Source organism: Cetorhinus maximus, chromosome 8 (genome assembly GCF_964194155.1).
Source record: "Cetorhinus maximus chromosome 8, sCetMax3.hap1.1, whole genome shotgun sequence".
NCBI classification, from domain to species: Eukaryota; Metazoa; Chordata; class Chondrichthyes; order Lamniformes; family Cetorhinidae; genus Cetorhinus; species Cetorhinus maximus.
Window position 1 is genome coordinate 118,865,554 of NC_135886.1, and position 18,139 is coordinate 118,883,692.

The 18,139-nt window shown below is 38.0% G+C and overlaps 1 protein-coding gene across 2 annotated transcripts in view; it reads left to right on the top strand.

The window, feature by feature from the left end:
• The window catches only part of LOC144683913 (ubiquitin carboxyl-terminal hydrolase 12-like), a 53,856-nt gene extending 37,586 nt beyond the window's left edge, over nucleotides 1–16,270 (top strand). Inside the window, exons 6-11 of one of the 2 annotated variants that reach the window (XM_078547481.1) lie at nucleotides 3,936–4,019; nucleotides 4,418–4,615; nucleotides 8,738–8,816; nucleotides 10,577–10,646; nucleotides 15,915–16,045; nucleotides 16,171–16,270. In XM_078547481.1, coding sequence (XP_078403607.1) covers nucleotides 3,936–4,019; nucleotides 4,418–4,615; nucleotides 8,738–8,816; nucleotides 10,577–10,646; nucleotides 15,915–15,991 — 508 coding nt within the window. In that variant the 3' untranslated portion in view covers nucleotides 15,992–16,045; nucleotides 16,171–16,270. Of the gene's footprint in view, nucleotides 1–3,935; nucleotides 4,020–4,417; nucleotides 4,616–8,737; nucleotides 8,817–10,576; nucleotides 13,254–15,914; nucleotides 16,046–16,170 lie in introns of those variants that run through there. The other variant, XM_078547482.1, reaches the window with a different exon arrangement.
• Nucleotides 16,271–18,139: the final 1,869 nt, after the last annotated feature.

Consider the following 18,139-nt stretch of genomic DNA (forward strand, 5'->3'; position numbering starts at 1 on the left):
GGCTGTGACCATACAATAGGTATCCTTATGTTAAGCAGGCATTCTGTCCGTCCACCCCGTGCTCCCTTCCCTCCCTCCTCCCCCAGCCCTTTGACTTTGGCCCCTTCACTCATATGGGATTCTGCTGCCAAAACTGGCTGTGTTATCCAACTGTGGGTCTGACCCCCACCCATCCCTTCCCCTCCCTTGACACACCTTCTCCCTTCATTCCACTGCTCTCCTGTCGATCCCTTACACATATAGACACCACACTCTCTCGGTCTCCTAAACACCATACGCACACGCAACCTGCTAAATTTCCACCTGAACTTATCACCAAGGTAACAAGCTGTAGCCTATTGGCTGCTCCATTTCTCATTGGGGGCCCAAGTGTACCTGAGTTCTTGATTGCCAAATATGATAGCTATTCAGTGGAACCCACCTCTTAGTAGATTTATGTGTCAACTCCCAACAGCAGACTTTTGTCAGGCCCTGAGATCCACAATCTTCAAGTACAGCCTTTTACATAAGGCAGCTTTATTGAAAACACATTTGCTAGAGTTTGTTATTTGTAAAGTGTAAGCAGAGAATTTTGTGCGTGATGTCTGAACAGGTGATTAATAGGCAGGTTTTCTGTAAATGAGTCTGATGTATTTAGAGAGAGTTTCTGCATCTTATTTAGATTTGCCTCTAAGGAGCTCTTTAGTTGGCTTAGTGGATTAAGATACAACCTAGTTAGTACAACACTATACAAATCAGAAGCTTTTGCAAAAAATCATTGCTGAGCTAGCTGATGGTGGTTGGGGGCACTACAGTTGGACGTACAGGACCATCCCAGACCAGAGATAGAAAACATCAACCTTTCTCAATTGCTATTCAGTGTTTCCTGTTTGTATGTGTGGGCATTTGAAGAAGCAAAGATTGGGTTCAGCTTTGCTATCCAAGATTAAGTCATGGTTTGTTAAGAATAGCTGCTTGACTGATGGATAGGTGCTGATACCATGGCACAATAACTCCAAAATGTATTATGCATAGAATTTGAGGTTGCAGCAACAATTTGCATTTAAGCATATGTTGTTTGATCTGCTGTGTTATATTTTAAGGTTTGTGTTGGTACAATGAACAGATTGCTTGATTCGACTGGTGCAAAATGTGGCTGCAATAAGCAAGTAAATTCAGGCTTCAAAATCGTAAATAGTTTGGAAAGGAAAACGTTGATGCAGAATTGAAGATATGCTGTTCAAGTCTGGATAATTATCTGAACTATAAACACTTAAGGTGTTACAGTCTATATAATTGAATATCTTCACAAAAGAAAGGCAGGACCTGAAGCAAATAAATTACTTTGTAAATGGCAAGGATTAAATTGTGGCAGTTCAGAGAGTTTGGCATTGCTTAATTATGTTGTGGTTTTATTCTTTTTTGTAGCTGTATTTAGCACTATTTATTGTCACACTTTAACAAGTTAGTTATGTTTATTTCCCTGCTGACGTGGTTTTGCAGAATGCAAAATATCTAGCTGGTTCTAAAAATTACTGATGACCAAAATGCATTATTTTGGGCAAAAGAAAAGAGTTAAAAGTTAAGATTTTAGTTTTCAAACCCCCTTTGAGGAAAGGTCTTTAGAAAAGCATCTTTAGAAAATATCAATATGAAGCCTGTGAAATCAGTTTACTAACTTTAAAAATTTGAAATGTCCATTGTCAGTCACTGTAAAGTGAATATGGATGCCTGGGATGAGAAAGACCTTTTGGCCCACCCACCTTGCTTCCACGGAGAATGCACAATTGAACCTATCATACAGTCTTTAACTCATCCAATGTGTGCTAACCTTTATTGAGCCAATGGGAAAGTCTCAGCTGAAACTGGAACACTGCCATTATAATCATGGGATGCTTACCTATTAAAGCATTTTTGGTATGTGCTCATCTGTGGAAAAATAAGCCCTGCTCAAGATGAGGTCATGATCTTTCATCTTTGTTTCTTGATAAGAAGGCGTAATTGTGTCAAAAGTATTTCCAAAGTTTTAATTTTTCGAAGTAAATCCTACTTTATCTAATTTTACTTTAGGAAACAGGACATTTTCTGTGTTTTTCCACTGCTGGGTGCATACCTGTGATAGCAACATCAGGTAAGCTTTTTATTACTGAGATGATGGCAATTCAGTTTCAGTTAAACTGAAGTTCCCTCATGCTGTTCCATCCCTTCAGTAATCTCTGCGTGACTCAGCTGTGCAAAATTCTAAAGTGCCTAAAAATCTTTGTGACCTGTTTTAAGTCAGAATGCCGTTAAGATTATTTCTACATTTTCATTCTTTACCATTCCTGTGGCCTGTAAAAAGCTGGGAATGAAAACTGCAGAGGTTTTGGGGGGCAGGAAGTAGCAGAGTTGAACTTCGTATTTGAGGTGAGCACCATCACTGCTCGGTAATGAATTGCTTTACCATTTTTTATATCCACTGTCTGTCATACACATCTGAATCAGGTACTACAGTTAAGTATGAGGTAAAGTTTTCATTATTTTTCTTAATCTCTGAGGTAAACCCCCTGTACCAGTGTTAGAAAACCAGCAATTAGCATTTTTCTACATAGCAGGAACATTCAGAAGCTTTGTTATTTCTTGCAATGTACCATCTTCACTTATCGCCCAACCCTAATGATTTCACTACAGTTATAACTTTCTTTAGATTGTACACATCCATTGTTCCTTTTGCAGTGCAGTTGTAAAATTCTCCATGCCTTTTGAAGGGGCATTGAAAATATTGTTCTATTCAGCCCTCGGAAGACCATTTACGTACACCTCTTGCAGTTGCGGCCAACAGCTTGCAAGATAGTTTTGGCTGAAGGCAGCCCTTAACTCATTTAATTTCATCCTTCCAGAATGCTGACCCATTGCACTATTTAACTTTCTTAAATTAGTTCAGTACAAGTTCACAATATAACTTTTGATGAAGGAACAATGACCTTTTTTTGGCTCCATTCTTTATTCTTTATTTGTTGACCTCTGGATTCACCATCTCTCCTGAACTCTCATTTTCATTGCTAAATTTTCCCACAAGATGACCAATTTTCTCTTCAATAACTTGATTCTCTAAAAAGACCAAGCCTGTCCAAATTTTGAATGCTGCTACTTTATTTGGGAAGGCTCTTGAAGCATTCCCTATAAATACAAATGGGCAATTTTTCTCACCTCAAACACACTTCCTGTTTTAACCTTTTATGTATCTTCCTCTCTCATAGCCAGTGTTAGTATGGTCGTTGCTACACTGATCTTTCCTCATTATCTTTTAAACTCAAAAGTATGCCACCCTACATACTCATTTTACCTTCACACACACACCATTGTGTTGAAGTTAAGACATACGTCATCCTATTCTACTCAAATTAATTCTCTTTCAGTAGCTGACAGTTGTGGAACTCCTTACTTTCCTCAGTCTTTCCATCCAACATTATATGGGCTTTTAAATTCTAAGCTTGACACCACCCAGATACTTCTACTTGATTTGCAAAAATATCTTAGTACATGTTGAAAACAATAGCACCCAACCTTGGCCACTTGTCTCAAAAACAAAAACAAATCTTCAGGGAAATAGATTGGAAGCATGAAGAAGTGAAATTTGTTTTATACAAGTAATTTAGGTTGGAAGTGCATGTATATATGGACATCAGTCCAGGTCAGGATTGGGCTGAGCTAAGATTTAAATTCAAATAATCCGTCAGCACTTTCAACCCAGGCACATTATAGAAGACTGGCCTTTCATCTAGGTTTCAGGAAGAAAGAGAATTAACAAAATGAGATATGTGCAAAACAATCACAACAGCCAGTCATGCAGCCAGGCTCTCAGTTTTAAGTTTCTTATTAATTTCATTGTTAAAGCATATTTAATAATTTTCAGAATCTTTTGATGTATCCAGAGTGTGCCTTTGTTAATAGTTATATATATTTTTATTCTACAGAGGATTCAGTAACACTGAGACACTCTGCAGTGAATATAAGTACTACTGTGAGCAATGCCGCAGTAAACAAGAAGCACAAAAGAGGTGAACACTTCCATTTTGTAAAACAAAAAAAAAAGTTTACTAAATATAAAGCTACTTGGTTGGGGGGGGGGGGGAATCTTCTTTGGAAAAGTAATATATGATTTTTTTTGTATATACTGTAGCTAGATAAATCCTACCATATCTGTTTCTTCCTTTTAGAATTTATACATCAGGCTTACTTTGTGTCCGTAATACCTGACATGATTATAACATGGTTATGAAAGTGTTGTGGATTAATCATAAAAGTAAACAATATGAATTAGTTTGATTATTGTTAAAAATAGATTTAGTGGCATTACAAATTTGGAATTTCTGAAATGTCTCATCTTGCTGCGCATTAAAATATGTGCAGACTAAGAAGGCAATGTGATTTTATTTCTTCTTCACTTCCTTTGCAGAATGAGGGTGAAGAAACTTCCAATGATTCTTGCTTTGCACTTGAAAAGGTTCAAGTACATGGATCAGCTCCATCGATACACAAAACTCTCTTACAGGGTGGTTTTTCCCTTGGAGTTAAGACTGTTTAACACATCAGGGGATGCCACCAATCCAGATCGAATGTATGATCTTGTAGCTGTAGTTGTTCACTGCGGCAGGTAATTTACTGCTCCATTCGCTCCAAAACCATTTATGTTGTTGTATTTGCCTGATATGCTATGAATGCAAATTCTACTTTTGAAGTTCAAATTTTTTTTAGCTGTAGTAAAACATCTCATACTTGAGTGGTAACCTGCACTGTAGGGCAGACACAATACCATGTTATATTCACAGACCTAATGCTGGTTTCACCCACTGCCACTGGTTATCCCTTCCTTAAACTCTTCCCCTATTACACTCCACTGTCACAACCTCAAACCAAAGTTGCACTGAAAAAGATTGCCTACACTTCAAGTGGTAAAAACCATGTTCCTCGCCAATGCTGGGAGCTGGTTTCCAAGCGCATCAGTGCTTTTCAAATCAATGTTAATTTAAGGAATTCAAAAATCAATTCCTGACATTGGCCAGCAGGCCATGACAAGGATAGGATTTCCTAAAAGGGTTTCCATAACAGTGAGATTTTTTCTTAAAAATTGAAATGAATTGCTCGGTAATGCTGGGGAGGGGTGGGGGAGGGGGTTGGGTGGTGGTCGTGATCACAGTGGGACAGAGAAGTAGCATGATATCCCCATCATTAACAGCATTGAAATATTTCTTTAAAATATTTCTTGACCAATGAGTGCAATTGGGTTCCCCAAACAGGATTACCCGTGTTGTGAAATCCCCCACTTCTTTGACCGGATACCTCATGCTTCACTATTTTCTCCCCATCCCAACAGGCCACCAGGAAACCTGCTGCTGCTATTATGAATTTTTGGTAGAGCTCTGTAACTTCACCCCATGCAACCTCTTGTTTCTAATGCTCCCAAACCTCACCACTGCCATCCAGTACTGCCACACCCAAGTCTGCTTTCTCTGTCACTACTGTCACAGCCAGCACTCCCTTCCATGTTCTATACCCCCAGATTCACCTCCCATCCTCTTTTTCTCTAAATTTTGCTGTTCCTTGACATCTCTTTCCTCTTCCTGCCAGACCCTGCTTTGTTCAAATTCTGAATCCTATGAGCCAGCCCTCCAGGTGTATGATCAACTTCACACTCTTTCACCCAGCCCCTTCAGTGCTCTTGCACTCAACTCCTCTTTTCCCAAACTGTAGAATCACTCTGCTAACCCTTACACCATAGGCCATGTCTCCAGTATTGCTATATGCAGTTTCAGTAACTTGCCTCCTACCTCCCTGCACCCAGTAAAAATTCCCTGCCGTTTTCCTCTCTGTTCTGGTCTTGAAAAAAAGCTAATTAACTGCACAGTTAAACTAACTTTGAGCACTATCAAAGCTACAGATTTACTCTTTCTATGCAAGTAGGCACATAATCATAGATTTTAAGCTAGATCAGCAAGTGAGATGTTGAGTGCTCATTGGGATACAAATTCATTGGTGTTGATTACCCTCTGTTAGCTCACTCAAGTGGTCACTGTTCAAGTTTGATATTTGGCAGATGATTTGGCTATGAGAGATGCATCACAGTCAATCCAGTTCCAGTCCTCGTGCAATGTTCAGACACCCTTCCAGCAGGGTGACAAGATTGTGATTTATTGTGTAACAAATGGCTATTTTGCTCTACCTTCAAATTGGAATTATTCTGGGGCTAAATGGGTTAAAATATGAGGGCAAAACTTCAAAATTTGCCGATGAAACAAAACTTGGAAGTATTGTGAACTTTGAGGAGGATAGTGATAGATTTCAAGGGGACATAAGTTTGTTGAATGGGCACACATGTGGCAGATGAAACTCAGTGCAGAGAAGTGTGAAGTGATTCATTTTGGTCACAAGGACAAAGAGAGGCAATAATAAAAACAAAGGGTACTAAAGTGGGTGCAGCGAGACCCAGGGAGGTATATATGCATAAATCGTTGAAGGTGACAGTGCAGGTTGAGAAAATGATTAAAAAAGCATATGGGATCCTTGTTTTCTAAATAGAAGTTTGGAACACAAAAGCAATTAAGTTATGAAGAACCTTTATAAAACACTGGTTCGGCCTCAACTGGAGTACTTTGTCCAATACTGGGAACTATACTTTAGAAAGGATGTGAAGGTTTTAGGGAGGGTGTGGAAAAGATTTACCATAATGGCTCCAGGGCTGAGGCATTTGGCCACTAGGATAGATTGGAGAACCTGGGTTGTTCTCCTCAGAGCTAAGGCGGTTGAGAGAAGATTTGATGGGAGGAGCTTAAAATCATGAGAGGTCTAAAACATAGGGAGAAACTATTCCCATTGGTGGAAGGGCCAAGAACCAGAAGACATAGATTTAAGGTAAATAGCAAAATAACCAATGGTGACATGAGGAAAAACTTTTTTAGGCAGCGAGTAGTTAGAATATGGAATGCACAGACAGAAAGTGTGGTGAAGGCAGGTTCAATCATGACTTTTAAAAGGGAATTGGATAAGCACCTGAAGATGTTACAACTGGGATGGGAGGAGTGCGCAGCTTATCTAGCCCCACTACTCCACAGGTTGTACCATTAGCATAGATGTTTAATTCACTTACCAAAATGGCCAATTATTTACCTCCACTACTGTTAGCCCCAGAATAAAAGAGACTAACCAGGCTTCTTTCAATAAACTCAGAATGATTGATTATGATAGACTGTATAAAAAGGATAAAGTTCGCAGGGTTTTGATGCATGAGGGAGCACCAGATTGATAGCGAGGACAGGTCGCTAGTCCCAGTAGATGTCTGGAGGTTCTCACCAACGGTGCTTTAGCATGGAGGAAAATAGAACGAGATCAATCTTTCTTGACTCAGCCTCTCGCATTTCCAAATACAGACAAGTTCCCTTAAGATGAGGATTTTCAGCTGGGTACTGATAACCACACTGTGTTTCATGCAAGGCAAGGAAAGCGCAAGTTGGGCAGCTTTTCCTCTTCTCAGTTCATTCCCAATTGAGTTCCAAACAGCCATTTCAAATCATAAAGCTCCTCCGTCAAGTGATTTCCAGTAGATCACCAGGCCTTTGCCTTTAAAGCAGTTTTCTTCCCACCAATTTAAGTGATTGCTGTTCAAATAAACAAGTAGCTCTCCTCCACAATTGCCATGTTGGTCAGGTGATTTCCTGGGCACAGCATACTTACCCACAGTCCATTGTTAATTTATGACCCATTTTATAAAAACCCAGATCAGTTCCCAAGGGCAGGATTTTTAGCTCAGCGGGTGGGCGCGATTCCAACCCAACCGACCGAGCATGAAATGACGCACGATGACGTCAGCCGAGCGTGCCGAGGTCGATGCGCAGCCGCGCGATAGTTCGGTCAGCAGGTGCGGACTGGAGTCAGCAGCGCGCCCGCAGACAATTAAAAGGCCTATTAAGGCCTTTAAATTATCAGTTGTGCCAAGTAGCCTTTGCACACGGGCAGGATGAGGTTTCCAAAATCAAATACAAATGAAATAAAAACTTCAATTTTTAATTAAAAACACATTCCTGCTTATGTGAGAGTCACACAAGGGAACATATTTTGTTAAATTTTTTTGTTTTTTAATAATATTTTCCATATATTTTTCATGTCCCTGAAGCAGCTCCATGCCTCAGGGAGTTCATTCAGTGCTTTTTCGAGTGCATGTGCGAAGTTCACGCTATGCCTGCTCGCCTCCTCCCCCCGCCCGACCTCAGCGCTACCGCTTGTGTATTACGCTGGGCAGGCTTTAATTGGCCTGCCCTGTAACATTGCGGAGAGCTGTCGATCGCGGGCAGCAGTCAGGAAGCTGACCACCCCCGCCAATCCCGCATGCCAAGGGCAAAATTATGCCCCAAGTGTCCAAATCATGCAATGTCCTTCCAAACTTTAAAATAAAATATAGTTCTTGTAGATATGGTTCTAACAAAGAGAGAAAATTTGCAGTGCTACATGAATGGGATGGGGAGTGGGATGAGCTGAGTTGCCCTTGCTGAGATCCAAGATGGACACGATGGGCCAAATAACCTCCTTCCATTCTGTAACCATTCTGTGATTCTGAGTTGATGCTAGCACTTCAATGCTTTGTAGTAAAACTCATTTTGACTAAGTTATTGTAAATTAATAAAATTTATACATTTTATAACTTAAAACAACTTATCATCTCATTTATTGTAAGTAATGCCATGGAAGGTTCACTAATAATCATGTTTAATTATTTTCCTTATAGTGGTCCTAATCGTGGACATTATATCACCATTGTAAAGAGCCATGGCTTCTGGTTGCTCTTTGATGATGATATTGTGGAGGTAATTGTTTCTGCTTATGATTTTTAGTGCACTATTAAATGGCTCCTTATTGATTCTTTTTTGCTGCCATAATCTTGCATGGAAAAATCCAAAAATACTAAACAAGCAATGAATATTCCGCTGATGACACAAGTCATCCAGTCATTTCAGCAGCTGCTGTCAGTTTTATGGTTCAAAAAAGGATTCCATCTGCAATGTAAAGAAAATAAATAAAGAAAAACTCCACAGTCAATGCCCTCTCTATGGAGAAAAATATCTACATTTGTTTCTGTAATAGTATCTGTGCCTACTTGTTGCCACTTAAAACTTTGATTCACAATATTTCTTTCAAAACTATTTTTGTTGAACAAGGAACTGAGGGACTTCAGTAATGTAAGGTTGGGAAACTTAAGATTGTTCTTGGAGCATAGAACGGTAAAAGGAGACCTGACTGGGGTTTTCAAGGTGATGAGAGGTTTTTATAGAGTAGATAGAAATAAACTTCCATATATAACTGGGTCAATAATCAGAGGCTGGATTCAACATCATTGGCAAAGGTTTGCAGGAGAGGTGAAAAGACTTGTTTTTTTCACTGAGTTCTCAGGAGCTGCAATGGTCTGCTTGCAAGGGTGGCGCAAACTGATTCCGAAGATATTTTACAAGGGTGTTGGACAGGTATTTGAGGATCAGGAATTTACAGGGCTAAAGACAAAAACAGGGATGTGCGACTAAGCATGACTGCTCTTTCAAGAAGCCAGCACAGGCATGATGGGATGAAAGGCCTTCCATGATATAAGTTTCCATGATTCTATGAAGAAAGTAACAAATTCCCCAGTGATTATCTCCTTATTGTATTCATCTCTGTTTTTAGACTAATGGGTAATACTAAAGTTCTTAATCCTCACTCAGGCTTCAGCAAAATTAAGAGAAAACAGATATAAAATACACTATACATCTGGTTGACATCAATTAAACATTGTTTTATAAAAAGGAGATTAGCTTACGTTGTCATTTATCAGTGTCTCTCCTGCATGGATTTTAGGGCTACTCCCAAGTTTGTTTGATGGCCTGCTTTGTAAAAGGAATGATGCAAAAATAGGAAATTTGCTGTTTAACATAATACAGAAAATGTACGGTAGGTTCATCAGCATCTGGAAGGCCAAAAGAGAGGTTTGCTGAGGAACAGTCTCCATATGTAACATAAGATGTAGTTCTGCAGTGTCTCCACTTGAAATATCACATACCGGTAGAGCTACTTTGTATTTCCAGCGTTTGTGTTTATTTCAGTTTTTTCAGCTTTCCAACATGTGAAGTTAGAAATCCTACACTCAGTAATTTTAAAACTTTATATTTAAAAATAGCAGTTTGCTATATTTACAATATCGTAATAATGTTGAACTTCTAGCTCCTCCTAAAGTAGCTGAAATGTGCCAGATCCACAAATTTAGCTCTGTATGGTACTTTCAAAAATACATTGATAAATTGCTATAAATTTAAGCACAGAACTTTTTTTGATATCTATTTAGCTGAAGTCAAGTATGTGCCCTGTATTGTGTTAGCATATTATCTGCCTTTTTGAATTAGAATGGTTTTTCAGTATATATAGTTTCTCCCCACCATTTCCTGGCTCCTTTCTCCATTATCTCTCAAATATTTTTTAAAAAGTGAAATGTTTTTAATTTTGTAATACAAACATAAAATACCAGTGGAGCAAACAAGTTTATCACAACGTAATGTTGAAGTATTTAATATGAAATCTAAATGTTCCTTTCCAATTGCAGAAAATAGATGCCCAAGCTATTGAAGAATTCTATGGGTTAACATCAGACATCTCCAAAAACTCTGAATCAGGTTATATTCTTTTCTACCAATCAAGGGACTAAGAAATTTGAAATAGTAATTACTTGTCATCTTAGAGAAAGCTGGTGCTCAGCAGCATTTCCCACAGAGGCTGTGGGACAGGATCTAGCTGAAGAGACGATGTACAGCAAGGTTTTGTTTTGGTATGCAGGCTGGGAATGTGAATGTATGCTGGCAGCATGATGGCACAAGATATTGGTGTTCCTTATCATATTCTTCCTGTTACTATGTACTATCTTCCAAAATCATTGTACACTAGGGGAAGAAAGAAAAGACTTAAAAGTTGGTCCAACTGTTTTTTTGTAACATTTTTAGTAATATCATTTGACTTCCTAAATTTTTTATTGTATTTGACACTACTGTAAATTATTTAGTTGACTAATGTATTAAGGTGATTGATTTCAGTGTTAAAAGTATTCTGATATGGCAAAAGCATTAATTATTTTTTAAAAATCTCTTCTGACAGCTTTTTAAAGATATAATTTTCCTTTTAAAGACATTATTTTATTCCCCCCCCCCCCCAATAAAATAATGGGGGTTCAGTTAAATTATGATTACTGTTAAATTCTTATACTTGCTAAGTTTGGTGAGGCATATTAACTTGCAGTAGAACTAAAGTGATCAGGGCTATATTTGAGAACAGGTGCTGCTGAATTTTAACTTTTTTGCAACAAACAAGACAAATTATGCATATATAGAAGGTCATAGGAGTGGAAGGAAGTTTTAAACCTGTGCAAGTTTCTTTTAATTTTAAGATGTGTTCATTTATTCGATTTTTATTTTGCTCCATCTTGACTCCAACTGGCTTAAATCCTAACCTCTGCCCCAACCCCACTCCCCCATCCCATTTTCATACGCACTGGTATATGAACACTACATTGGTGACCAGTGGGCCAAATGCAGTGTTAATAATAGCACTCTAAACTCAAGCTCCAGCTTCTGTACCCGAAAGTTATTCAGGTCATTAGAGACATGTATTTTGTATATTGGGTTCAACATTTTTACAAACAAAACATTTGAGATTTGAAAACTTACAAGATATACTATTGCAAGACATGTACTATAGTTTGAAAACCTGTTACAAAGTACACTTCGATACAGATTTATAAGTATCTAAACAGGCAAAACTTATGAGGTGTGTTTTCACACAGTCTTGTATTAAGAGGACCCTGCCTGTGTTGAATAAAGGTAACACATGGGCCAAAGAAATTGCTGTAGTGATTCTGTGAGTTGCAGTACACTGTATAAAATTGCCCAAATAAGACTCTGGTTTAATGAGTGGACTTCAGTTAGCTGTAGGTAATGATTTGACCTGTAATTTGTTTGTATGTTGTATTTTCCTGTTTCTGTTTCATTCTTTTAGCCTTTCTGTGCCTTGCACCGTGCCCAACAACAGAGCCAACCTGCTCTCAATTATCTACCACTGTAACTTGAGAACCGGTTTCATGAAAGGGTAAGGGAACAGCTCTGAGAGACTGATGGTTATCCTTCCCATAATGGACCTGGCTTTCCTTCGCTGCCTGCCCATGCCAGCACTGCTGACAGCAGTTACTTGTCATGGAGGTACTAGGTTGCAAACTTTGACCTTGCCCACTATGTGGTGCAGACCATTAAAGCTCCAGCACACTGTTTCACTCTGAATTATTTTAATGTTAAACTCTTGTGTTATCCTGTGAAGTGTACAGTTCATCAAACTGTGATGTGAATTGTTTCTGAAATGTCTTTCTCTGTAATAAGTAACAATTGTGATGGTGCTAACAAAAGGAAAAAGCAGATTGATTTAAAATGAACATTTGGTGACCAAGACTGCTTCCAGTTGTACCTAGGCAGGATAAAATGCACAGTGCTTTTCATAGCTTGCTTACATCATATAATGGAAACAAATGGATAATATATTGCAGTGCTGAGTGCATTAGGTTTGCTGTGATACCATTCTATGTATGGAAATCTTTGATAAAAATTGGTCTCAGATAAGAATTGGAATTAGGATATTTTTCCTGAACCATTTTTTGTCCTTGATCAGGTTTTGATGGAATTAATGGTCACATATTAAGATAGCTTAGCCACAGGGCTCTATTTAGAACTATGACATTAAATTAGTGCCACTTACTATTCCATACATCGTCAGAGGAAAATAGCTTCCATTATTTTTATACTCTAAAATGAATGATTACATCTAAGCAGGCACTGGATAGTGGATCGTATGCTTTTAACATCCAGCTAGATCTGTAATAATCGCTGTCACCATAATTTTAGTTTTAACTTAATTTTTAAAGTGCCTCTCATCAGACCTTGATCCTGTTTAGAAGACGGGTATATTCACAACCCTCATATGCATGTCTGCAAAAACTAGTTCTTGCATTGTCTTCTGTAAATACTTCACTGATTTCAAGAATAATGCATAAGCCATTCCTCAAAATATATGTACCCTTCCACAGTGTATCTCTAGTGTACGGCCATCATTTGCCACCTAAGTAATCTTAAAATGTTTTATTGAGTTTTCACTGGATGTGATAAGTCACTTCCTCCATTGGTTCTCAAAAATAAGCCAAGTGTTAATCATATCTACGTCAATAAATACTGATTTTTCATAATCAATTGCTTTCCTAGTGTCGCACTCTTGAGCTGCTCCCAAAGTAGGTATGCTGCAAACTGTACTCCTCTCTGTAATATCCATGAAAACATAGGTTTTCCTTAAGGAAAAAATGACAGCTACAGCTCCCAATTACTTCTACTGGAATCAGAGCTGGCAAACTCTTGCAGCAAATCATCAAAATTACTGAGTTAGTGAACCAGCTTTGAACTCGAGCATGATCTTGAAGGTAAACTTTAAAAAGAAGGAATGCAAATTTTTGAGTACATTTTTCTGCTAAGTTCACAATGACATGTGCATTTTCTGTGTTTAATTTTCTGTTATCACAATTGGATTCCTTTTTGAGCAATTTCCCAAATGCTTGCTGTCAGCATACCATTGCAACAGGATATGAGTTGTGCTGCTTGTATTTTGAGGCGGCTGCATCTTCACGCCTGTCTTAATTGTTTTTGGTAATTTGTTAATGAAATCTAAGGATCACTTTTATTGGCTGTTGGTTGAGATTCTGGTAAAGCTGGGTAATTAGGTTGTTTAATGGAATAGATATGATCCAATGAAAGCATTATAGCCAGCAGTTGTGTATTTCTTCAGAAATTAATCACCTTCCACTTATTTATTTGGGCTTTTGAGATTGGGGGTACAGCATTTTCATACCCATTATTAACATGAAGCAGTCCCAAGCTTTGCTACAACAGATTGAAGAGGATTTAATATTTTATATAGCATGAATGGGGTACTGATGTGACTAATAAAGACCAAAAAGGCTATTAGCGTGGTATTTGACTTTCAGCACAATTTGGTAGTGCAATCAGTCACTAGTGAGAGTGCAGTAAATTCATTTTGATGGGAATAGCAGTAGGGGAAGGGTTTTTAGACCTGAAACATCAGTTGGCCAACTTCTGTTTCTCCACAGCTGTTGTTTGATCAGTCTTTTCTATTTTTGTTTCTGGATTTCTAGCTTTTAGTATTTTGCTTTTAGGAAATTAGACACCTGCCTGCCCCATTACACCAGGTTGAATTAAATTCGCAGACACCTCAGAACCCCAGCACCCCAAGTGTTGTTGATCTAAATACCAATGAGCACATTGATTAGTCACCTTAGGTTAACTCTACCACAGGACGAAAGAGAATGCACAGAGATATAGCTGGGACTCACAAATGTAAACTAAGCTACTTCTATAATTATAATTTTTTAAAAATAGTGCTTCAGTGTGATTTTTTTTCTATTTCTCACAATTGCCATTGTGTGTTCTGTGGATCAGATTGCAGTTAGTGCTTAATTATGGACAGTTTTATACTGTAGGCCCTTACCCATTGACAACTGGAATAAGATTGCTTAAACTAGTTTAAAGCAGGCACAAAAGACTTTCATTCTATTATACTTGACTATATTTAGACCAGTTCCCAAGAGATAAAAGGCCAGCACTACATCAACAACCCTCAGTTATTTTTTCTAATTACAAAGGATTTTAACACTTAGATCCCCTTTTCACTTCTGGGGAAACAACCGATGACATTGGGGTCCATATACATAATTGAAGGAAGAGTCAAAGCGCTAATCTTAAAAAAAAAAACACCCTTAGGCCATTGCATTTGCAATTCTTGCCCATATTTGCCTGAATCTACTCTTAAAGGTGTGTGTGGGAGATGCTTTCAGCTGAAAATGGAATTAGATCCTACAGGCAGTCTCACTTTCTGAGAACATGTGCCAAGCATTTTTACAGGACTATGACAACCAAACCTAATGTTGGTACACTCTCCAGGGTAAACTAGTATGTGCAACTCCATTCTATCAAATGCAGTTGTGCAATTTAAATCAACTGTTCACAAACTTCTTGATGTGATCACTCTTGTTTGGCTTTACTAGAGAGATGTGCCGCCATTCTTTATTTTCTTTTCCCACAGTACATACTATATATGTAAATGTTGCTATTCCAAGCTCTTGGATTCCACTCATAGATATCATATCTATAAATAAAGAGTTTATCTTTGCATATGCAAGCGCTATGGTTCTTGAAATTGTTTTTTGATGTATTTATGGCAGCACAAAGCTGAGAAGGGAAGTGCTTTGTTTGCCTAGTTTCCGTTTTTCTTCCGAGGTTAAAAATCAATAATGTGCCTATTGAAAGACTTTACTACCTTGAAAAGCTGCAGCTCACATTAGCTATTTTCTTTATTGTGTTGCTTGATCATCTTTAAATTAATTTTTTTTTTACAATTCTCAAAACTGAGGCATTTTTGTATATGTTTCCTGAATCAAATAGGTTTGTGTCTGGGTGTATTGAGATATATAAATAGCCACACATACAACACGCTATAAATTGGTCAGTCATGATTCATGGGAATTCTAGAAATCCCAATGCTGCATAAAATCATGTAGTCTGATTTTAAGCTGTAATAATTTGCATGTGTGCCACTGAAAATAGCATCATGTGAGGAACAGCACATCACTTTCCCAGTACAGATTTCCTTCAGGGGCTCATCACTACCTTTTTATTGGTTGCTGGCCAGATGTCAGACTTTGTTTACAGTTCAAGGTCATGAGATGAAATAATCAATACCAATATATTTTAACTGCCAAAAGCAACAAATAGAAATAAATCTAAAATTAGTTTTATGTATATTCTACTCAAATAAATGTTGAAAATTGCTACTTTGATTGACAGATGGTACATTCTGCCATTTTGAATCTTCCAATCTTTGGCCTAGAGTTTGGACTAAAGAAACTCAAAGAATGGATTAGTAAGCTTTCAGATCCTTGGCACACCTGAGGAGAAATGACCTTTTTTGCAGGAAGGTATGCTGTCTTTCCATTTGTATCCCAGAAAGTTCAGCTTGTTCAGACTTATCTCATTGAGTGCCTTTCTGGATTTTTAATCACATCATATGTAACAACAAATAATTTGAATTTTTTTTTAACAGCTCGAACAGACCTCAACTTCAAATCTGAAGAAAATACAGCAAAAGTTTTGGACATTTTTTTCCCGGCTCAATCAAGTATAGTTCAACCAAAGCCAATTTTTTTTTTTAAAAATGCTTTGAGCGTTTGCATGCAGCATTAGCAAGAATTTGGTCCCATCCTAAGAGATTTCATATGGTCTGTCATTTTCTTTTTAGTTTGTTATGTGATTTATTATAGAGTTTTGACATACTTTGTAAATGTTATTTATATGGCAATAAATCTACTGTATGGCCAAACTAGTTCAATGAGTAAATGACCTCATCTTATAGTAAATGAGTAATTTAGCCCTAAGGTGCTGCCAAATGTATGAATAAGTCACAGTCACTCCCCAACAGCACTGTGGGTGTACCTACACCACATGGACTGCAGCAGTTCAAGAAGATAGCTCACCACCACCCTCTCAAGGGCAATTATGGATGGACAATAAATGCTGGCCTAGCCAGCAACACCCACATCCCATGAGTGAATTGAAAAAAAGTTTGGTCTCAGACTTTTTCAGCAAAATGCAGTACTAAGCATGTGAAATGTTCATATTTGAACAATGGAAAATGTTCAGCAGTACGATTATAGATTGTGTCCTTCCAAACTTGATTTATATCTAAAGCAGGCATTTGGAACTTTATATCACTAGAATGAAGTATTAACTGTTACAGGTCTCCTTAATAGTTGATTCAACTTGAGGGGATAAATTAAAAGAATCATATTGGCACAGCATTAAAAAAGTATTTTTTTTCCTATAGTACGTTGAAATGAATACACTAAATCTTGAACACAAGATTTGGTTAGGTTGTTGGATTTCCAACTAAGGACATGAAAACCCCAGAAGACACCCTGCTCTTTTCAAATTTCATTGCTATGACGGGTGAATTTTGTGAGGCAGCATCAGCGGTCCAAAGCATAAAATTGGGCATGTGAGATCATGCCCGATTTGCTGAATGCTGCATTTTATAAGTGCGTAATGAAGTTGCACTACAGGCAAGACAGAATCTCATTTAAATAGTATAATTAATAAAATAATGTGTGATGCCAAAACCACTCATCATGCATATACCTCACAAATACAAATAGATGCTTCAGGAATCCTAATATTTGGCATGCTCATGGAGGCTTAGAGGAAGATTTCAATTTGAGTTGCTGGAAAAATGGGTTTGCTTTACATTTGAAATTACATTTTTCTTCATGTCTTTGTTTTGCTGGATTGTTTGCTATTTCACATTTCTGAGGGTTTTCTCTCATACTTTGACTATCGATGCTGTGATTGAAATAGTGTTATACAAGTTGCTGAAGATTCCTTTGGGAGTATCCATAACCCTGCATGAAATCAATGAGGAACACAAGTCTGTGTGGGACAAGAAATATTGTGTAATAACACCGGAGGGTTTTCATTTGCGCCAGTCACTACCTCAGGGCCTGCCTTTTTATATACCTAATATGTGCCTGAACATGTTAAAGGAGACCAGCTTTTGTCCCTCCACTAAACAAAAGCAGGTTTAGTAGTTGTCATCTGTTGCGGGATAAACTGCAGGTACCACCTCAAATAAGAAAATGCTTGCAAAGTGAAGGTTACATTTCAGGTTACCACATCCTTCCAAGACCAGGACTTAAACTTCATGTCCCTGGTTGCTGACTGTACACAAATGTTTGCAAAATGAAAATAGTTGTAGACATTGCTTTAAACAGTACTGGGTATTGATGTTCCCAGCTTAGGTTTGTGTCATGTTTAATAAGGAATACTCTTCCCCTTCCTACTGATACACACAATCTTACTACTCATTTGCAGATAGATATGAGGGAACTGGGTGACTGTATGAAGTCAGGTGGCAATCTCCCTCTTGCAGCTTGCATCCATGATTTTATTGTGTTTCAATCTCTGGCCACATCCCCCTTGAATATATCTGCAATAGGACCTCTAATAAATACTTCAGCATC